The following is a 21,520-nucleotide window of genomic DNA, read 5'->3' on the forward strand; positions in this document are numbered from 1 at the left end:
AAGCTGAGGACGTTCTCTTCCCAGCGACTTTATTGAGATCATGCATTTGACAGCTTTCAGGTTGGCTGCAGTCCAGCGCTGCCTGTTACTAGGTGCGATGACACCCCACCGAGGAGGAAAATGTCCCATTTGAGCTTCAGGGGCAGATGCTGTTTTGACACACAAAGCACACGCCAGTTGTGTGAATGCGGGAGTGGGACCAGCCCATCTCTGGTTGCTGCCCCACCTTGTGCTGGACGGAGGGTGGCTGGAGCTCTGGCGTGGCTGCGGGGTCACTCGGTGGACCCTGGGGCCCAGGGGCTGCATGTTTAGGCACTTGATGTCTCATTTGGCAGACGAGCTAGCTGTTCCCTTGGGGGTTCTGGGGCTGTGTCAGGATTTGGGGAGGAGCCGAGGGCCAAGCAGGACCCGGGGCTGGGCTGGTGGAAGGAATGCAGACAGGACTCCCGCACGGCGAGCCGGTGACTCACAGTTCATTGCAAAGTGGCTGGCACTGGGGGCTCAGTTTTTCCTCTAAGATGCCGTCTGGGGCACACACCCAAGGGTCATTAGTGTCCCACTGCCACTTCAACAGGTGGGCTTTGAGCAGCTCCAAGACCTCGGCGAACTGGGGGTCGGAGGCCAGATTCCGGCTCTCGGTGGGATCGCTGCTCCGGTCGAACAGCTCCCAGCGGTCCCTGTAATAGTACTGGTGCAGGGTCTTGTTCCAGTGGGTCGGCTGCCGGGCTCTGGTCCGGCTGAGCAGGTCCTGGAAGGTTGGCGAGACGTAGAAGTCCTGGTCGATCGGGAAAGGCATCCTGAAGTTGAGGTTGTGGATCAGGCGGAACTGCTGGTGCTGAATCGCCCGCATGGGGTAGTACATGGTGACCTCGTGGTGGCTCTGGCTGCTGAAGGCCGTGACCCAGGGCTGCTCCGACACCAGGGCTGGCAGGAGCGACTTCCCGGTGAGCTGGACTGTCTTGGTGCCGAAGATGCTGTAGCTAGGATAGGGGATGGCGAACCAGTCCAAGATGGTGGGCGTGAGATCTGGAGAGGGGAAAAGAGGGTGACGTCTGCAACTGGCAAGAGGAGTGGGGCAGAACAGCCCCTGAAGAGAGATTCGGACCCGAGAGGAGGGGGCAGAACCCAGCGGGAGGGTGGACAGGACTCCTGGGCCTCTCTCCTCACGGCCCCTTTCCTCTCTTTCCACACTCGGCCTCGTGCCTTTGCTGGGCTCCCCTTGTGCGGGCAACAGCCTGCCCCGGTGCCCTTTTCTCCTTCACACCCACTTCCTCCAGGCCTCCCTCCCGCACTGATCCGCCCACCTTGCTGCAGCTCTGAGCCATTGTCCCCTGTTGGCTTGTGAGCCCTCTGGAGCTGGGGCCGGCCCTGTACATCCAGGGGGTTACCCACCTATCCCACAATCCCCTTTCCCCGGGGGCTGGGCACCTTCATGCTCTCAGACTCCATCCTCCTCCTTCCGGCCCCAGACTCATTCCCGTGGCATTGGGGATTACACGGCTCTTTCGGAAAGACAAGCAAATCCATCCAGCGGGGAGAGAGTCGCCTTTCGGGCTGCAGAGCCAGGGCTTCACCCCAGCCATGCCCGTGGTGTCAGGGCATGGGCGGGGGAGACGACACAAGATTTGGCATCGCTCTACACAGCACTGTACGGGGGCCCCCACCCAACTCCCCTAATGACCCCAGCCCCTGCCTAGGCCACAGAGAGGAAGTGACCGCTCTTACCCAGCAGGCTGGCGTAAGCCTGGCTGACCTGCCCCCAGCGCTCGGGGTGTTCGGGGGAGGAGACCAGCAGGGGCTCAGCAGTGCCCGACCAGTACAGGTTGGTCCTGCCGCTGGGGAAGGGGATGCCGTTGTCAGAGGTGTAAATCACCAGCGTGGTGTTGTGCAACCCGGCGCTGCGCAGCTCCTCCAGGACCAGCCCGATCCCTGCGTGCAGAGAGAAGAGCAGAGCTGTGTGGCTGCCGGGGGGCACCTGCACTTTCACCCAGCAGGACGGCTGCCTCCATCCCAGCCCCAGCCCCCCACCCCAGCTGAGGGTGGGTTTTCTCCTCTCACCCAGCAAGACCCTGCGCTGGGGGCTCGGGCCCCCACGTCCTGCTGCCCGACCACAGCGGGTACTTGCCTTGGTCCATGCGCCCGATTGTTGTGTACTGGGCGGCCAGGTCAGCGCGAGCGGCTGGAGTGTCTGGAACGAAGTACGGGAGCTGCGGGGGGAGGAAACGCAGCAGCTGCTAAGCGCTGGAGGCTCCAAGAGCCGTGGGGAGGGGACGCAGGAGGCAGCAGAGCTAAACTGAGGACAGAGCCCCTGCCAGTGACCGTGGCTCCATCTCCGTGCTCAGGGCTGCTCCCCTCCTAACCCCACTCATCCCCCGTAACTGCTTGGGGTGGGGGTCGAGGGGGGGGGAGAAGTGCCAGGGTCACCCCAAGTCACTCCACAGCTTTGCCTGCAGGAGCCTTCTTCCCCGCTGTGCCGCCCTGCTCTGGCCTGGAGCGTGGGCAGCTGCTTCCCAACGGCCCTGTCCTACCTGCACATGCTCTGGGCTGTACGTCTGGGGCTTCCAGTCGGGGATCCAGCCCATGCCGCTCTCGCCATTGCCGAACTTCTCACAGAAGGCCCCGTACTGGGGCTGGGAGTGGCCGCAGCGATGGGGATCATGGAAGGCGACGTACAAGAAGAACGGCCTGGAAATCCCGAGAAGAGAGCTTGTGACTGCAGCGCTCGGGAGAGGCTGACAGCACGGGCCGAGCAGGAAAGGACTGCTTAAGCATGGCCCGAGGCATCCCACGGACCCCAGTCCTAACCCTAGCCCTGGGCCACCATCCAGACCCAGTCCTAACCCTAGCCCTGGGCCACCATCCAGACCCAGTGATAACACTAGCTCACGGCCTCCAACTGGCTCCAACCAAAGCCTGGGGCTACCTGCACAGAGAAACGTCAGCTCATTTCACCTGTGATGAATTGGGACTTGAAGACAAAGCTGGTTCCCATAGAGCCCCCGAGGGTCCCCGAGAGGAGCTGGTAACCTGATGGAAGGTGCTGACCGCTGCATCTCCCTGTAACTCAGGCACAGGGGTACCCTGTGCATCAGGACCAGGGTGCTAGGAGGCAAGGTTGCTCAGGCCCAGAGAGAATCCTGCGGCGGGGCGTGCAGGGCCTCACCTCTCATCCTGGCTCTGCAGGAATTTCCGGACGAGCCGTTTGATCCGGGTGATGTTTCTGCCCACCTGCAGCACAGAACTGTTCTCCTCAGTGTACGCAAAATCAAAGGGATACACCGTCTCCGGCCCAACGTGCTTCTTCCCAATTATCCCTGCAGGAGAAAGAGCCCGGCCCGTCAGGAGCAAGCATGTGACAGGCAGTTACAGCAGAGGATGCTGCTTCAGTCTTTCCATGCTCCCCCGGGGCGGGGTTAGGAGTTGCCCTGCTCTGATGCTTGGGGCAGCAGGGAAACACTGGCTTGCGCAACCACATTAGGCCTATAGAGGCCACTGGGTCTCTAGATACAGAAGTGAAAGTGACTAGTCCAGGCAGAAATGCAGAGTCAAGCTGGGGTGTGGGAGCAGGATCGATAAAAGCTGATGAATAAAAGAAAAGATTTTTTTAAATTAAAATTGGATTTTTAAAATTTAAATTAAATCCATGTTTAATTTAAAAAACAGGCCTATTTAAAATTAAATTTGATACTGACCACCTATGTTAAGGCCTAAACTTATTGTCTATTAAAATAATTTAAATTAAGTTTAAAAAAAAAGTAGTATTTAGCAATACATGTTTGCATCCTTCTGGTTAGCAAAATGAAGCACCAAGTAGTATAAAGGCTGCATATTTAGCTGCAAAGTGACAGGTTTGAATGGTTACCAACCAATGAGAATCGACCTTTCTTTAGGAAAATGAGAGAAGGACAAATGCAAAGCAAGGTTAAACTTGTGATTTAAATCATGTCTAAATTGGTGATGTCAATCGCTTTGATTTAAAGTGTGTGTGTGTGTGTGTGTGTGTGTGTGTGTGAGAGAGAGAGAGAGAGACACAATGAAATTTGTCTAGTGGGGTGGTATCTTAGGCACACGTTTCGCTGCCCATCTCTCACACGCGGGGATGGGGTTCAGTGAGACGGGTGTGGGAAAGGGAATGGCTTTGCACACTCTTCCACTCCCCTCTCTTCCCACCCCCTGGCTGTTTACCTGTCCGGATCTGTGCCTGGCTGAGCAGCAGGGAAAGACTCTGCACCTTGTCAAAGGAGTTGAAATGGTGCACGTCCTGGTGCAGCCCATACATCCCATTTTGGTGCTGCAAAACAGAGACCAACAATGAGACAAATTGGCCAGGAACGCACGTCCCTGCACCGGCCGCCCTGCAGAGCCAAACCACGGCTGTCTTCAGGTGCCACGGGCTGAGGCACCAGACATTGGGGCTGGGCAATAGGCCATCAAGGGAAAGGGGGGGGAAGACTCATCGCTTGAGCCATGGACAAAGCCCCAGAGCAGGGAGTGTAGGGAACGAGCCTTGATGGGCCTAGGGAAGGACTAGCAAGCGCCCGAGGCAGCAGAACCACCCCCTCCCTGCCCAGCGCGAGGCTCGGGAAGGCCCTACCTGGGGTAAGCCGGTCAGGATGCTGGCCCTGCTGGGGGAGCAGCTGCTGACGGAGGTGAAGGCGTTCCGGAAGACGAGGCTGCGCCTGGCCAAGGCGTCCAGGTTGGGGGTGTTGATGGCGGAGTTGTTGTACACGCCGCTCTCAAAGCCGCCATCGTCCGCTGTGCAGCAGGGAGAAGCAGGGCAGGCTGTGAGCTCAGGGCCCATGGGGCACTAGAAGAGGGGGGGTATTTATCCCCCCACGGCTGGTCCACAGGAGAGGTTAATGAGTCTCTACAGGTGCCATCCTCTAGCTCACGGGGCCAATGCTCATGCATCTGTTCTGCGAGCCCGAGTTCAAACCCTGCCATGGGCCCTGCAGTGTTGGTTACACCCACCCCAGGCCGCAGCAGCGCACGAGTTGTAGTGAACCAGGCCGCAGCAGCGCACGAGTTGTAGTGAACCAGGCCGCAGAGCCCCTCACTGTACACGGCTCCCACCTGCTCAGCCAGTTCCGGTCCCAGGGGCTGCCGTGGGGACTGGGCAGTTAGTCAGAGCAGTGACTCCGGAATCCCCTTCTTGTAGCTGCTCCCATGGGTGTGAGTCACCGCTAATGATTTCGTGGCCACTAGGAGCTTGTCTAGGGGGCTGGTGCCCGTCCCAGGGTCTGGCTGCCTGGTCCCTGTTGCCTGGGTCCAGGTGCCAGAGGAGTCTGGTCTAGGGGCTGGTTGCTGTTCCCAGGGTCTGGGTACCAGGAGAGTCTAGCTTTGGGTGCCAGCCAGATCCCCGGGCCCAGTCCAGAAGCCATCCCTGGTGCCAGGGTGCCCAGGCCGGGGGCGGGCCCCACTTCCCAGGTGCCCGGTTTGGCCCGGCCCGGTCCGGGGGCAGGCCTCGCTCCCCAGATGCCCGGTCCGGTCCGGGAGCTGACCCAGGTGCCCGGGTGTCCGGTCCGGGAGCTGACCCCACTCCCCAGGTGCCCGGTCGGGTCCGGGGGCTGGGCCCGCTCCCCAGGTGCCCGGTCGGGTTCGGGGGCTGGGCCCGCTCCCCAGGTGCCCGGTCTGGCCCGGTCCGGGGGCGGGCCCCACTTTCCAGGTGCCCAGTCCGGTCCGGGAGCGGACCCCGCTCCCCGGGTGCCAAGTCCGGGAGCTGACCCCGCTCCAGGTGCCCGGTCCGGTCCGCACTCACCCACGAGCAGCAGCACGTTGCGGGCCCGGCCGGCCCAGCCCAGCGGCAGGGCGAGCAGCAGCAGCAGCGCCGAGCGCAGGCCCATGGCGACCTGCAGCCCGGGCCCCTCCCGCAGGGCCGCCCGGGGATACCGCCCCCTCGTCGGCTCCGCCCCGGGCACGTCACATGAGCCGGGCCGGGGACGGCTGGCGCGGGTGAGTGCGGGGCCGGGGGTCCCTGGGCCGGGCAGCGGGGGGGACAAGCAGGGCCGGGGCAGCCAGAGCTCTCCAGGGCCCCCGGGCGCCTCCTCTCCTGCCCCCCGACCCCACGGGGCGCCCCACACCGCTCCGCCCGCTACCACTGGCAGTGTCCCCAGAGGAGCCCCTGTCCCTGGGCTCCCGGCTATAGGGGCTGGAACTAGGGGAGCTGCTGCCCCCCCCCGGGCTTTAAGTGGTTTCCATCCTAGACAGGGTTTTACTGTGTGGTTCAATGGCTCTCAGCCCTCCCCCAATTGTTCCAGGGCTGGGGGCAGGAGCCTCGCCCTGCTCTGGGTCTGAGGACAGGGGGCCAACCCAGGAGCCATCCCTGGCTATTGATGGACCTGTCCTCCATGAACTCCTCGAATTCTTTTTTTAACCCTGTTATACTTTTGGCCTTTGCAACATCCCCCGGCAAAGAGTTCCGTGTGTGTGGTGTGGAGCAGCGCAGCCCTTCCTCTTGTTTTAAACCTGCTGCCTATTTCTTTCATCAGGTGACCCCTGGTTCTTGGGTTATGTGAGGGGGTAAATAACACTTCCCTAGTCACTTTCTCCATCATAACGTTCATGATTTTATAGATCTCTATTGTATCCCCCCTTAGTCGCCTCTTTTCTCAGCTGTACGGTCCTAGTCTTTTTCATCACTCCTCCTAGGGACATTGTTCCAGACCCCTGATCGTTTTTGTTGCCCTTCTCTGTACCTTTTCCAGTTCTAATGTATCTTTGTTGATATTCCTGTGTGACATGGGGTTTGTTGTGTCCCTCATCGTGGGTCTTTGTCACCTTGGCCCTGCACAGGTGGAGAGGTGTATGCCACCTGTCCCTGCCGCGGATCCAGCTAGCCCTGGCTGGTCTTCCTCTGTTCTCAGCCCTTGGCTTAGTAAAATAGTCAGAGAAACTCGCCCCTGCTGGGCGACGTACTGCCCAGATCCAGGTGCTGGGCATTTCTGGGAACGGGGGACTCCTTCGTTCTTTGCAGCGCCGTGTAAAAACTCTCTATTTCCGTCTCTTTGCCAAAGAGAGAGAGAGAGAAACCAGTTGAGCAGCACTCTGCCCTGGCCCAGGCCAGCCCCTTGGGACCCACTCCCTGCCCTGGAGGGCTGCTAGCCAGTGACCCTCTGGGATCTTATTCCAGGAGAGAGAGCCAGAATCCATTCTAGGGCGCAGAAAAACTCCACCCAGCAAGTTCTCTGCACTTGCCCCCAGGGCCAAGGCTCTGCCATAGGAGACCTCACCAGGTGAATGGAGGAGGTGGAGGCATCCCTCAGTCTGGGCCTTGATAGGAGACCAGAAGGAGAGGAGGCCATCGGTTGGTGCTATCAATGGACAGACAGTGCCCTGTGCATCCCTCCCCGGCCTAGGCCGAGTCTCTGACCCTCCTTCCCATGCAGGTATGTTGGAGAACCAGAGAACTCTACTGAACAGAGCTGCTGAGGAGACTGTCTTCTCCCGGTCACCATGTCCCCTGAGACCGCTGCAGGGGATTCTAGCGGTGCCCTGACAGACCCAGCGGAGCCTGGAGCGTGTTACACACTGGCCTGAATCCCCAAGAAAGCTGCTATGGCAGAGCGGGACCGAGAGGCCCCCGTGCGGTGCTGTTCCTACCACACAGTGCAGAGGTGGTTCCCTGTCCTCAGGTGGCTGCCCCAGTATTCTCTGGGGTGGCTGCAGCTCGATCTCCTCGCTGGCGTGACCGTGGGCCTGACGGTCGTGCCGCAAGCGCTGGCCTATGCCGAGGTGGCCGGCCTGCCAGTTCAGGTGGGTTGCTTGATTCTAGACCCAGAGGGTTGTGCCAGGGGTGGGTGGAGGCAGCTGTTGTGAGTTCCTTTGCAGAATCCTCTCGAGGCAACCAATAAGTATTGTTTCCCTTCCCCTCCTCTGTTCATACAGGGACCCCAATGCCTCAGTGCTGGGGACATTGAGAAGTACGTCCCTTGGGCTGTCCCTGGCATAGGCGTGTGCTGATCTGATCAATGCAGGCTCCTCACCTGGCCTTACCTACACCCAAGCTTAGAGCTCACTCTTTCCATGTGCGAGTAAATCCATAGTGTCCCCTTTATAGCACCTACCCCCAACGCCACTACAGCCTAGATGTTCCCCAGCTGCAGTAGCTAAATGTACCGTGGTACTGGAGGCGTTTCCCAGTCACAGCACAGAGGATATTGTAAATACTGCCACGCAGGAAACCTCAAGTTTTTAATGGTAGCCACTGCAAAAATGCAGAGTTCTGAGCGTTATAAAGGGGGCACTGTTCACAGTGGGGGTGATTACAGTGTGGGGGGGTGCTTGCATATCCTGGCAGAATGCTGCAGATTGTAACAGCTGGGGACTGGGTGGGTGTTAGCGAGGCAGTAACACATGGCAAGGTGAGTGGTTGTGGCAGGGCACTAAGGTGACTGGATAGCAAGTGTGAAAAATTGGGACAGGGGGTGGGGGATAATAGGAGCCTATATAAGAAAAAGTCCCAAATATCAGGACCGTCCCTATAAAATGGGGAGATCTGGTCACCCTACAGGGCACATTGGGGGACTGAAGGCAGGCAGCCTCCTGGGACCGTCCATGTTCCTCTTTCAGAAAGTGTGTGGGACAGATATCAGGGTGACGAACGTCCTACAGACGTTTCTTCTGAAGATTACCCAATACGTTCTCCTGGGATACTTCCATGGCCAGACCCTTTGTTAACCAATCCCAGCCCTCCTTTCAGAATGCCCAGTTCCTGGCATGATCCGAGCAGGTTCCCAGGTTGCTGTGATTCTGGTGCTGAAGGCTCTGTTTGTTCCTGTGCAGTACGGTCTCTATTCCTCCTTCATGGGCTGCTTTGTCTACTGCCTGCTGGGGACCGCAAAAGACGTGACGCTGGGTCCAACGGCCATTATGTCGCTGCTGGTCTCTTCCTATGCGTTCCATGACCCTGCCTATGCCATCCTGCTGACCTTCCTGTCAGGCTGTATCCAGCTAGCCATGGGTCTCCTGCACCTCGGTGAGATGCTGCGGCCAGGTTGGGCCTTGTTTTTGTATGACGCTTCTCAGTCTAGCAACTTGTTCCCGCAAGAAATGTCTCTGCTGTTGTCCAGCTCCGACTTGTACAGCCTTGCACTCTGCATGTGTGTGCATGCTGCAGTGTGTACCTAGGAGAGCAGCTTCCTTATAGGAATTTCCATCCCTTGCAGGTTTCCTACTGGACTTCGTTTCCTGCCCCGTCATTAAAGGGTTTACCTCGGCCGCTTCGGTCACCATTAGCTTCAACCAGGTCAAGGTAGGACCTTCTCCTGCATGTGACCTTTTCCATTTCTTTAGTTTAACTTACGCAGTAGCCTAATGCAGCCTTGTAAAGTTGTCATAAAAATTCACCGGCCCAGGTGCACCGTCTGCTTAGCTCAGCACAGTGATATCAGTGGGAACATGAAGGATACTTCGCTGGCCCCTCAGACAAACAAAGAGTTGTGCCAGATGAGTGCACTAGAAGGATTTTGCAAGGTTGGTGGGATGGGGTGAGTGCCCTGCGCTGCCATGCTGGTGACCCATAGTGGGTTCCTCGCTCCCTCCCTCCCAGAGCTGAGAGCATGCTCAGTGCTGGTGATGTTCTGCCCATTGGCTGGGCTTCCTGGGGGACCTGGTAGTTATGCTGTGTGGACAAAGCTAAACCAAGCTGTATGCTTCCCTTGTAAATACACTGTCCTCCTCTCTGCTGACGACGGGGGGTTATGGGGATGCTGCGGCCGGGGACAATCTGTACCATCTGACTGTTGTGCTGGGTGATTTTTCTCTGCGGGGAGGTGGGGGGCCTGGGATTGGCTGTGAGGTTTGACTGGTCCATGGCTTGGCCAATCCTCTTCATTCCTTGTGGTGATTTTAGGTATTGCCACATTTCCTTTGTGGTTGACCGTAATCAGAGAGGGACGTGGGTCAGCATATGCTTTGCAAGGCGCTAGACAAGAGAAAACATCAGCTAATCTCTTATGGTTTCATCAAGTGCTCTTTCTGGGAGGAACCTCTGAGCTCTTTTAGCCACAATCACCGTCAGCCTCTGGTGACAAGTGAGAATTCGAGAGGTGGCAGCTGGACAGTCGTGGGTCACGGAAAACACCCCAGTTTGAATACCAGATTTGGGAGAGCCTGTCTGCTTGCATGGGAAGCAAGACTCTGTCTCCATGGGGCTGGGGCTGGAGCTGCCTCAGCACCAGGCATCTGGGAGAATGGGAACTGTTTTCCCCACTGAGCCTCCAAAGTTTCCTAGGGGTGAGGGAAGGATCTGGAGAAAATTCCTTGGCCAGAGGTTTGCACACAGCTATGTGGTCTGGTCCCTGATGAAAGCTCCCAGGTAGCAGCCACAAAAGACACTGCATGGGCCAGCGCCATGGGGAAGGGGAGGGGCCAATGCCATGCTGTTTGGTCTGGCATTGGGGTACCTATCAGGTGCATCTGGGACTGGGGGTTGTGCTGGGCTTTCACAGGGCCTTTGTTTGTTTGCGCAGAACATCCTGGGGCTGCACAACGTTCCACGACAGTTTTTCCTGCAGGTGTATCACACCTTCCAAAGAATCGGGGAGACCAGGTGAGCAGCCATCTCTGTGCTCTTCCTAGATCATTCCCTCCACCAACGTCCTGGCATGGCTGGTGTGGAGGGGGGGGGGAAGGCAGGGCTGGGAAAGGCACGGGGACTATAAGGGGCAGCGACCTGCTGCGTCATCCGTCAGATCACACCAGGCACAAGCAGACTCTGCCCAACCCCAGTGCCCTGTGCCAACACAAAGCTGTACTCCATGCCCTCCGTCATGTTGGATTGCTTTGGGGTGTGGGGACATATGGGGTCAGCCTGACTGCTTGTGGCCTCCCCAGTTGTCAGAAAGGGGGGATGGAGTGGAAAATGGAGCTGTGAATTGTCTCCCTCCTCAGTCCCATTGCTAGAGCAGGGCATTGGGCTCGTCGGTGAGCTGCCAGTCCGAAAGTGCTAGCACCAAGCAGTTACTTGCATGGCTCCCAGTTCAAGCCAGCCCCGGAAGCATCTGTGCCTCACTCGGCCTCCCTGATCTCAGACAGCCCAAGCTTGTGAGCTCAGTTGTCTCTGTGCCTCACCTTGCTCTGCCTCTGTTAGCTGCCCCTGTGGTGAGGAAATTACTGGGTGTAATGGGCCCGTGCTACTCACTGCTCAGCGGTGCCTCCTCGTGGCTCACCTGGGGAATTACCTCACCACTGCCCCATCCTGCAGTCGCCCAGCACCTTGACACATTCACTCGCTCTGCGGTCCCCATCTTGCTGGTCAGGAGCCACAGTGCCTCTCCTTTGTGGGTTAACCCTCCAGCCAAGCCCACCTTCCAGGGTCTCACCAGGGTCTCTCCCTATCCATTATGCTGACTGCACCCCTCCCACAGTGCTTTGTACAGGAACCCCGGCCACCCCTCTGCACCAGCTTCCAACCCGGGGGCCCTCGACCCAGCAGCTCAGGTCTGTTCTCTCAGCCCTCACTGCCCCTTCCCTGGGCAGCTTCCTCCCCCCAGTATCAGGGATCAAGGCTGCAGGCTTCCTCACTGCAGCCCCCTCCTCTGTGGCCAGCTCCCTGGCTTTAGAGCAGCCCCATTTGTTTCTGCCCGTGTGAGCTACATGCCCTTTGCAGCAGTGCGGTGAGGGGCTGAAACGGGGGGGAGGGGGGGAATGGTTGCCCCTGGCCAGTTCCGGTTGGAAGTGGATGCTGCTCCACTGATTCGTGTCGGGTTTCTGACCTGGGTCCGTCTCCCTGTTCCCTGAGAACTGATCTGATAGGGGCAGAGATGAGTCTCCTCGCTCACAGCTGGGGGCTGGGCTGGGCCCCCCCCCCCCCCAGAAAACCTTTGCAGTAGTGATTGCAGTGTGTTGCGACACGTCCCAGATTTGGTCTGTTTGCAGGGCCGGGGATGCTCTCTTGGGGCTGGTCTGCCTGGCCGTGCTTGTGGGGCTCAGGGCGATGAAAGGCCACATCCCCAGGATCCATCGGGTGGAGCTGTTGTCCGTCAGGATCAGTCGTCTTATCGTCTGGGCCACAGCAACAGGTTGGTTGACTGCCCTGCCCAGCTCTGACTGACGTCCGCTTCCTCCTGGCAGCACCCGGAGTTAGCCCAGGGTCCGAGGGTGATGAAGAGAAACGAGGACCCTGCAAAGAGGAAGAAACAGCACGTTGTGGGCCTGCAGCACATGCCTGCTGGGAGAGGGCTCTGGCCCAGGCTGGCTCTTGGGGGATGTGATGGGCCGTGGGGCCGTTCACCACCAGGCCCGAATCTGGCCCGTGTTGGCAGGGCCCACAAGTTGTTCCAATAGGACGGCTGCTTGGGGGCCCTTGTGTGCAGGGCCGGCTCCAGCATTTCTGCCGCCCCAAGCAAATAAATAAATAAATAAATAAATAAAAAGCCGCGATTGCAATCGCGACCGGCAGCAGCAATTGGGGAAAGAGAAAAAAAGCCGCGATCAGCGGCAGCAGTTCAGTGGCAGGTCCTTCGCTCCTAGAGGGAGTGAGGGACCTGCCAGCCCTGAATTGCCGCAGGTGCCGCCCCTCTCCCTTGGCCGCCCCAAGCACCTGCTTGTTAAGCTGGTGCCTGGAGCCGGCCCTGCTTGTGTGAGATGGGTCTGTCCCCTGGAGGGGCAGCAGTCCAAACCACTGTCCTGACTGGCAGTGCCTCGCCCCTTGTGGGCAGCCCCCACAGGAAGGGCCAGGACTGAGTGGGCTGTGGAGACAGAACACCCCGTGCACGGTGGGTCTCTCCAGGGCAGGGCTGGGGCCCGCTGGTGGGAGGTTCGTTCTGCTGCTGCCCATGCTCTTGTGGACAGCAGGCATCCACCTTGGCTGGAAAGAGCCCCCAGTGCGTGTCTCTCCACTGTGCCCATCCCCACTGGGCTCGGAGCGATGCTTTCACCGCGGTAATTTCCTCTCTGATGTAGCTCGCAATGCACTCGTGGTCCTGTTTGCTGGCCTGGTCGCCTACTCCTTCCAGGTGATGGGCTCCCAGCCGTTCACCCTCACTGGGGAGACGCCCCGGGGGCTCCCTCCCTTCCAGCTGCCACCTTTCTCCAAGGCCGAAGCCAACAGCACTGTGCCATTCAGCGAGATGGTGCAGGTGAGTGGTGCTGGGGTGGTGGGAGCAGGTGGGAGCTTCCCAGGGTGGCGCTCTAATTCTGTACTGTACCTTTAAATGGCTGAGCAAGCTCGAGAGAGGAGGGATTCCGATGGGAATTGGAGGTTCTCCCCTTTGCTCCTTTCCCTGCAGTTGGGGAGCAGACAGGGCTGGATGCATGGAGCCTTGGGGTGACCTGCCCTCCAGCACGTATGTGCACAGGGCTGGTGGAGTGAGGGGTCCTGTCTACCCTCGCCCGGCTGAGCTGCATCGTGGGGGATTTCCTCTTGAGACTTGTCTTCCTGCTGCCCTCAGAGGTGGGGGGACAGTGCAGAGGGCACCATCTCCTGCGTCTGCAGCGCTCTCTGCCAGGAGATTCATGCTGGCCTCTCCCATCCCCTCCCCAGGACCTGGGAGCTGGACTGGCTGTGGTGCCGCTCATGGGCTTGCTGGAGACGGTCGCTATTGCCAAGGCCTTCGGTATGGTGTCGGGTCTGCCGGGCTGCGTTCCGGGCTGCCAGAGCCTTCGCTCCTCACATGGGGAAGGGTCTGGAGTCAGCTGCCACCGGGCGGGGGTGGGGAAGGACCCTGGGGTGGGACCTTCCACATGTCAAAGAAAAGCGCAGGGGGTGCAGGAAGGAAGTGCCTGGGGACTGTCCCCTGGAGTGTGGGGTCAGTGGATGGGGTGGGGGGATCACATAGAACATTCCCCCACAATTGAGCATTTCCCCCTGTAGTTTATTGCCCTGGTGAAGCAGCTCCTGGGGAATGGGGGATGGGGTAGGGAGGTTCCCCTCGCCGCCCACGCTTTGCGTGGCCAAGGCAGCTCAGTGGTGGTAAGGCCTGTTACTGCTCTCCAGGTACAGGGAGCGTGACCGGCTGGGCGAAGGTGGTGAAATGAGCCCATTTCCCAGGGGTCCCGTGGGGCCTGTGACTCAGGTCATTCCCCCGCAAAGGCTGACACGCCCCTCCATGCGCCCTGCTGCCCCCGCGCCCACTGGGTGCTGGCACAGGGTTCGCGGGAAGCTCTGGGATAAAGGGGTGGGGAGTTCTGCCCAGTCACCTCTTTCTTCTTTCAGCCTCGCAGAACAATTACAGAATTGACCCCAATCAGGAGCTGCTGGCGATGGGTAAGAGCTCAGCCAGAGGGTGGGGGATTGCCAGGACATGGTGTGCGTGGTGGGGGGAGCCTCTCCTCAGCCTGGCTGGGGCGCGGTTGGGAGTCCAGCCTGGGGACTGAATCTGCTGTGGACCCTCGTCTGCTCGTTGGAAGGGGCCTTGGTGGTGGCTGCCCCTCACTGAGCAGATGGGACGGAGGGCCCACTCTGCCCCCCCACCCCAGGCAGCATCTTGACTCCCCTCCTGACTGCACCATGCACAACATCCCTTCTCTCCCGCCACAACAGGCCTCACCAACCTCCTGGGCTCCTTCGTCTCCTCCTACCCTGTCACCGGCAGCTTTGGGCGGTGAGTAGCACCACTGAGGCTGGCCGGCCTTGTCAGGACATGGGGGATCCTTGATAATGGGCTGGGTGAGCCCAGTCAGGGCCTGGGTTCGGATCCCAGTCAGTAGAGAGGGGCCCTTTTCTCTCCTGCCCCTGTCAGCGGCAGTGCCTGGACCCTCGGGGTTTGCTTTTGTTCCTGCCCGGGTGATGTATAAAGTCAGGGGGGGGAATGAGGGGTTAGTCTCCAGACAGACAGCAGCTCAGAGTGGGGCCTGTCCCCAGTCCCCCCTCTTATGACACCGAGTCCATCCAGCAGCTCCCCCATCACTCTGGGGAGCCAGCACTGATCCCTCCGCCCCTCTCTGCTCTCCTCATTCAGGGGAGCTGGCCTTCGTGCCTTCTGCCCGGAGCCTTCGCACGGCCTGTAACGATGCATTTGGTTTGTGTTCCAGGACAGCGGTGAATGCACAGACGGGCGTGTGCACCCCAGCAGGGGGGCTGATAACAGGTAGGTGCCCCGCTCTCACCCAGGGACTCCATTGGTGCTTCCCCTGCCATTCCAAGGGCCACCTCTGGGCCCGTCCCGCCCCAGGGTTTTACATCCTGTTCTCCTTACCCGTGTGAGGCTGGGCTGAGAGTGTGTACGGGGAGAGAGGCTGGGGTGACTCTGCCCGGCCGTGGCTCGGGGTCGGCTGGCCGTGTTTCACCGTCTGCCTTGTGTCTCCCCAGGGACCCTGGTCCTGCTCTCCCTGGCCTACCTGACTTCGCTCTTCTATTACATTCCCAAAGCGGCTCTGGCTGCTGTGATCATTTGCGCCGTGGCCCCGATGTTTGACGCCAGGATCTTCAGAACACTGTGGCGGGTTAAAAGTATGGGCACGAGCAACCTGCTTTGCATGCCTGCCCGGGGCTCCGAATTCCTGCTCTTTGCACGGTTTCAGTATAGGGGACGTTCGAAGGGATCCAGCGCCACCTGCAGGCCGCTATTGGCGATACTCTGACAAGGGTGGGATTTGGTATAACCTCCACCTGGTTAAAATATCCGTGAGGTAATATCTGTCATTGGACCAACTTCTGAGGGGGAGAGACAACAGAGCTCTTCCGAGCTACACAGAGCTCCGAGCTACCCAGCATCCGAGCTACACAGAGCTCTTCTTCTCAGCCTAGGCGCTTCCTCTGCCGGACCCGTGCCAGTTACGCAGGATCTGAGAGTGCCATTTGATTGTAAAGAGTGACAGAGAGTCCTGTGGCACCTTATAGACTAACAGACGTATTGGAGCGTGAGCGTCTGACGACCCACGAAAGCTCATGCTCCAATACGTCTGTCAGTCTATAAAGTGCCACAGACTTTGTTGCTTTTTACAGATCCAGACTAACACAGCTCCCCCTCTGTTACTTGACACCATTTGATTGTGTGTGCTCCACACCTGACTGTAATGTCGTTCCCTCCCTCCCCTGAACGCTCTGTGCCCTGGTGTACAGAAAGGCGACACCTGGGGGTGCCCTGGACCAAGAGGGGACAGTTGACATGACAATATTCAGCGCCGAGGCAGCATTTCACGTTTCCAGGCGGCTGTAACACATCCATGTGTCCCAGCCTGGGGAGTCTGGCTGGGTGTTCTCCCGCTCACTGACCCGGCTCCAGACTCTGCCCTTCTTGAGACGAGACCTTTGAGCCTCCCCTCCCCTCCCCTCCCGCCATCTCTGGCAGCCCTCATGTGGTGCTCGCCCAGGTGTTGGGACTGAAGCACACAGGCAGCCCCTAGATGTTCGGATGTTGTGTTAGCACCAAACCCTGGCTTCCTGCCCCCCAATCTGAATCCTCTCCTGCCACCAGCAGCCTCCGGCCTGTGATGGGCCATGCGCAAAGGCATCTCTGCTCCCCCTCTACGGATGCGAACGGGCTTCTTTTCCCTCGTCCATTCCCCTTCCCCCAGCTCCACGGACTGCTGGCTGACTCCAGGGGCTTTGCGGAACAGCTGCTGAGTGGGAGGGTGAACGGATGGGACGAGGCAATGACTGGGGTCTCGCTCTCAGGGCTGGACCTTGTGCCGCTGTGTGTGACGTTCCTGCTGTGCTTCTGGGAGGTTCAGTACGGCATCGTGGCCGGCATTCTGGTCTCTGGCGTTCTCCTGCTCTACACCATTGCCAGGCCCAGGATCAAGGTGTGGCTCAGACCTTGTGTGGGGTGGAGTTCCCGGAGATGTGGGAGGATGTTACTATTGCCATAGGCATCTACCTGGAGCAATAGCCGGGGGCATTGTGTTGCCTCCCCTTCTCCTGCCCCATCCCCTCGTAACACCCCCATGGCCCTCATCTGCCCCAGCTATGGTGCAGAGAGCCGTTCCAAGGGACGCAGGGAAATGGTTAACGTAGGCAGCTCAGAATGGTGTGGGCAGCTTTTCTTAGCATTAATGGTGTTTGAGCCCCTCCATTTCCAGTGTGCGTGCACACACATGCACGCGCACACACCCCAACCTGTCTGTGGGGTTGGGGGGGAGTCATGGGTGTGTGGTGAGAGACGGGGTGAAGGCTCCATCACACGCCCCTTCGGTATGAGGGACAATGGTGTTACCTACCCACCCGCCTCCACTGTGAGGGGGACACCGGCTCTGGGCTGAGAATTGGAGCATGTGATGTTACCCAGCGCAGCCACCTCTCATCCTTCCCCTTTGGTTCTCCTGCAGCTTTCAGAGCACGGGGTGCTTCTCATGCAGCCTGCGAGCGGTCTGCATTTCCCCGCTGTTGAGTCCCTCCGAGATGCCATGCACAGATGGGCTCTGGCAGGTACGGTGCAGTCTAGCCTGTTACAAGCCAAACACACCCTTGTTTCAATGCTGTAGCTTGTGGACAGCGCTGGCCTCACTGCTGCAGCCTCTGAATATAAACGGGGCCAGAACGGCTGCTCCGCAGTGGGGCCTTTGTCAGCCTCGGCGCTCCTGGATAAATACAACTCCAAATTCAGATCAACTCCTCAGGCAAATGCCCATGAAGCTGACCCTGAACCTCCTGTGATCAGCCTGAGAGCCCTCTCCCTGCGGCTTGTAGGGAAGAGCTCTTGGGGAAAGCCTTAGTTGGAATTGGACTGGGATTCACCCTGCCTGGGCAGGACCCATTGATGCAGCTATCAAGGCTTTATCCTTCACTCTCTCTCAGGCTTGTCTGGCCTTCAGCATGCTCGCAGCATAAAGGGCTGGCTGGGCGGAGCAGGACTGGCAGAGGCTTGGCCAAACTGCCAGGCCCAGAAAGATCGATTCCTGCTTTAAGTTTCCTGCCCAGGTGGCTGGTGAATGTTCTGCTGGAAATGCCAGTGAGATGACCACATGGTGTTCTCGTCCTCAGTGTCTCCGCCACGCTGCGTCATCCTGGACTGCACCCACGTCAGCAGCCTGGATTATACCGTGGTGATGGGGTTGGCAGACCTGCTGCGGGAGTTCCAGAAAAGGGGCGTCACCCTGACCTTCTCTGGCTTGCAGGTGTGTCTGGAAAGGGGGGGGGCCCTCTGGCTGTCAGGTCAGACCAGGGACATGGGCACTTGTCATGCAGCTGCTTCCAAAACCAATGGGCTGGTCACCAGATTAGCTCAGCTGAATTTCCTTCCCCGGAGGGAGCTCTAGAACTTGGGGCTGCACTTGGCATTTGCCAAGAACCTGACACTTGCACCTAACTTGCCACTAACACAGCTGATGCCAGTACCCAGCATGCATTGCAGCCTGGCTGCTCAGGTCAAGATGGAGCATGGCATCTTGAGACCTGCCGTCCTCATGGGCTGCACCTGCCCACTCAAGAGTGGGGAGGCTGCTCCTACAGTGGCTGCAGGATCCGGGGTTCACTCATATGGATCAAGCGGTGGGGAGGGGCTGCAGCTGTCATCTGTGCTGCTCCTACCTAGGGACTGAGCTCTTGGGGTCAACTCAGCCCAGCCTCCCTTCCTGAGCCTCCCAGGACACACGCCTGGAAGTCTTTGCTGTCTCTGTCCAGCAGTGGAAGCTGGAATGTCACCACCACACTCATCCTGTCCTCTTGTCCCCTCTCCTCTAGGGCCACGTTCTCCAAGTCTTGCTGTCTGCAGATCTGGAGGGATTCCAACATTTCCCCAGCGTGGAGGAGGCGGGTAAGTGAGGCCTGGGCCCTGCGCACTGTAGGGCTGGGGAAGGCTAATCTGCCTCTGGCATGGGACCAGCAACGCGCCGTAACCTCCAGAGAAATGCCCCAAGTGTTCAGACTAGGAGCTGCTGCTGACTGGGGCTCTGGGGAGACTGTTGAATTGAATCCCTCTGGTGGTTATCAGAGGAAGCGCTTCTGGGGTTAGATAGATCTGGAGACCCCCAGAAGTGGGGCGGGGGGGAGGGAAGGGGGGAAGGGGCCTGGCTGCCCTAAGAGAGATTCCTTCTATTTCTTCAGAGCTGGAATTCAGCCTCTGGAAAGTTAAATGCCCCTGAGTCTGTCAGGACATCTCAGCGGAGCCTGGGCCTGTGCTTTAAATGTCCCTGTTTTGCCTTCCTCTCTCCTTCCCCACCCCTGCGTCTCCTGCAGAGAAGGGCCACAGCGCAGAGCTGGATGGCAGGTGCCGCGTCCTGCTTCACGGCGCCAGCGGGAACATGCTGCCAGAGTCCGGGCTTATCCAGTGAGGATCAGCAGCCTCTGCCCGTTTGCCCGCCCAGGTGGCGGAGGGTCTCCTTGCCTGGGACTGGCACCTCCTGGATGCTCTGGACACGTGCCACCCCCTCACCCCTGCCCTGGGTAGTTCCGAGTGCACTTTAGGGTAATACAGCTGTGGTGATGCTATCTGGGGAGGGGACGAACACCTGGTCTCGCCCCTTTGGGCTTGTTTCTCCATTGCTGTGTCCCGGGGAGCACTGAGCCATCTGTCATTGTAAGAGCTGGTTGCTAGCTGGTGGTGGGAAGCTTACTGTTTCCGGGGATAGCACTGCCCCCCCAGGGGAAGGGGACATTGCCTTCCAGGGCCCCTTGTACCCTCCTTGGTTTATGTTTCCACTGAATCGCCCTGGCTTTTGGGGAAGGTGGTGGTGGCAGCGGGATGGGGTGGAGGGTATCTGAATATCAGGGGACAATCGGAGCAGGGACGGGCAATGGAGAATCCAGCCAAGCCCTCGACGGTCTATGCAGGCTGCCTGGAGAGTACAGGCATTACAGATGCTGGGCCAGATTGAGACCTGTCGAGTGTGCCTGGGCTCTCTGGCCAGAGCTGATCTCGGGGGCTTAGTGAGGGCTCTAGCACTTTAGTGACATTATGGACAAGGGAATGATAGTCCAGAAAGGGAATTATGGGGTGACATGGTCTGCAAAGGGGTGGAGGGAACGCAGCAGTGTCTGGGTGGGAGAACTGGGCTTTGGAGGAGGTGCTTGGGGGGGCACCAGGACTCAGATTCCTCAGTTTAAAGTTTCAGAGTAACAGCCGTGTTAGTCTGTATCCGCAAAAAGAAGAACAGGAGTACTTGTGGCACCTTAGAGACTAATAAATTTGTTAGTCTCTAAGGTGCCACAAGTACTCCTGTTCTTCAGTTTAAAGGTAGTTTTTAGCTGTTACCAGCAATAGGAAACAAACTGCCCCCTCCCCACCCCCATGCACTGCACCCTCTGCAGTGCTCATCACACCTCCTGGCTGATATCACACTCCCACACCACCCTGGTTCCAGACACAACTCCGCACATTCCCGAGTCCACAGGCATTTCACACCGGATCGCCCCAAGGTCTGTCCAGACGAGCATCCCGGCTCCAGCAGTGGCCAGTACCAGATGCTTCAGAGGAAGGTGTGAGAAATCCTGCAGTAGGAAGATGTGGGATAATCTGCCTCCCTTTGAAAATCTCCTGACTCCCGCTGGAGGTTGGCTGGTGGAGGTTCTCTTCCCAAACTCTGCTTTTAGTATTTATTATTACAACCCTGCATCTTCTTGTTGTTCATATCAATGTCCAATGCCCCTTTGACTTACAGCCTTTCCCTATTAATGCAGTTTCAAGGATACAGTAGCTGTCCTCTGTGACCAAGGACAAGTCTCTCAGCTCTAGGAATCGGGGTGATACCTGTTCATGCCACTGGGAGAGGGAGAGTTTTGAGAATTTCATTTGTAACCTAAAAAAGAATAGGAGTACTTGTGGCACCTTCGAGACTAACAAATTTATTAGAGCATAAGCTTTCGTGGACTACAGCCCACTTCTTCGGATGTGGCCCACGAAAGCTTATGCTCTAATAAATTTGTTAGTCTCTAAGGTGCCACAAGTACTCCTGTTCTTTTTGAGGATACAGACTAACACGGCTGCTACCCTGAAATTTGTAACCTAGACCTCTTGGTTTAGGATTTTTCTATAAAGCTGCCGCGTTCAGGCCACCGGCGTTGGGGCTGAGCTCGGATGCTGGTATGCTGCACTAGCGCGGCTTTGAAGCTGCTATCTAATGCTTCAGAATCTGATTTCCTTTGAAAAGAAGCAAGTCTCTAGCTGCTAGGGTTGGGGGAAAACCTCACGTTAATTTCACATTTGTAACTGAGTCTGCAAAGAGCCTGGAACACTAGCTCGGAGAGGTGAACTGCTCTGCTCAGCCGGGAGGATAATTTAAATGTCCCCATTGTTAACTATTCCAGTCCCTGTGTGAAGGAGGTGGAGGGGCACCGCTCTGCACAATGCTCTGGGGGTGAATTGTGGTGCATTGGGGAGAGTCGGTCACTTCTTATTGTTCTTCCCCAGTCCAGAACGAGCCAAGCCCAAGGAGCCTCTGGGCACATACAAGCCGGAGGAGCCCAGTTGACGTTTTAAATGTTCGCACAATCTGCTGTGCATGCTGTCTCATTCTGGCCTCTCACGTGGGTGCAGCTTTCCCTCCCTTTCCCAGCCTGCAGCCAGCCCAAGTGCTGCTGACTCGGGTCTGAAGGACAATGGAGCTATGGGGGAGAGGAGGGATGGGATGGCTTTAGTTTTGCAGAGCTGAAGTTGCTTCCTCCTGCCCTGGGTCCTGATTGGGTGCAGCTGCCCCCGTGAAA

General features: G+C 58.3%; 2 protein-coding genes across 3 annotated transcripts; one reads left to right on the forward strand and one right to left on the reverse strand.

Annotated features, from left to right (window-relative positions):
• Positions 1 to 12: 12 nt before the first annotated feature.
• SGSH (N-sulfoglucosamine sulfohydrolase) lies at positions 13 to 5,879 on the reverse strand. The gene is made up of 8 exons (XM_054047388.1): positions 5,759 to 5,879; positions 4,595 to 4,755; positions 4,186 to 4,291; positions 3,164 to 3,314; positions 2,529 to 2,685; positions 2,126 to 2,207; positions 1,726 to 1,929; positions 13 to 1,026 (listed from the first exon to the last, which is right to left on the reverse strand). Exons 1-8 carry the CDS (start codon positions 5,841 to 5,843, stop codon positions 467 to 469), a joined length of 1,506 nt encoding a protein of 501 aa, XP_053903363.1. The 5' UTR covers positions 5,844 to 5,879; the 3' UTR covers positions 13 to 466.
• Positions 5,877 to 20,658, forward strand: SLC26A11 (solute carrier family 26 member 11). Of its 2 annotated transcripts, XM_054047386.1 has the most exons (17): positions 5,877 to 5,952; positions 7,386 to 7,752; positions 8,782 to 8,974; positions 9,165 to 9,250; positions 10,470 to 10,549; positions 11,878 to 12,020; positions 12,904 to 13,079; positions 13,484 to 13,556; positions 14,156 to 14,206; positions 14,483 to 14,543; positions 14,974 to 15,029; positions 15,251 to 15,391; positions 16,559 to 16,686; positions 17,209 to 17,308; positions 17,864 to 17,997; positions 18,563 to 18,635; positions 19,058 to 20,658. In XM_054047386.1, the coding sequence occupies exons 2-17, from the start codon at positions 7,555 to 7,557 to the stop codon at positions 19,150 to 19,152; spliced, it is 1,788 nt and encodes a 595-aa protein (XP_053903361.1). In that variant the 5' UTR covers positions 5,877 to 5,952; positions 7,386 to 7,554; the 3' UTR covers positions 19,153 to 20,658. The 2 variants fall into 2 exon arrangements, with proteins under 2 accessions (XP_053903361.1, XP_053903362.1); XM_054047387.1 differs by lacking the exon at positions 15,251 to 15,391.
• Positions 20,659 to 21,520: the final 862 nt, after the last annotated feature.

This window comes from Malaclemys terrapin, chromosome 13, assembly GCF_027887155.1.
Source record: "Malaclemys terrapin pileata isolate rMalTer1 chromosome 13, rMalTer1.hap1, whole genome shotgun sequence".
Lineage (NCBI taxonomy): Eukaryota > Metazoa > Chordata > Testudines > Emydidae > Malaclemys > Malaclemys terrapin.

Coding starts and splice junctions, on each gene's coding strand:
- SGSH (XM_054047388.1), bottom strand. CDS start 5,843: ATGGGCCTGCGCTCGGCGCTGCTGCTGCTGCTCGCCCTGCCGCTGGGC. Junction 4,756..5,758: donor CAACGTGCTGCTGCTCGTGG/GTGAGTGCGGAC, acceptor CCTGCTGCACAG/CGGACGATGGCGGCTTTGAG. Junction 1,930..2,125: donor AATCGGGCGCATGGACCAAG/GCAAGTACCCGC, acceptor CTCTGCACGCAG/GGATCGGGCTGGTCCTGGAG.
- SLC26A11 (XM_054047386.1), top strand. CDS start 7,555: ATGGCAGAGCGGGACCGAGAGGCCCCCGTGCGGTGCTGTTCCTACCAC. Junction 15,030..15,250: donor AGCAGGGGGGCTGATAACAG/GTAGGTGCCCCG, acceptor GTGTCTCCCCAG/GGACCCTGGTCCTGCTCTCC. Junction 17,309..17,863: donor GCACAGATGGGCTCTGGCAG/GTACGGTGCAGT, acceptor TCTCGTCCTCAG/TGTCTCCGCCACGCTGCGTC.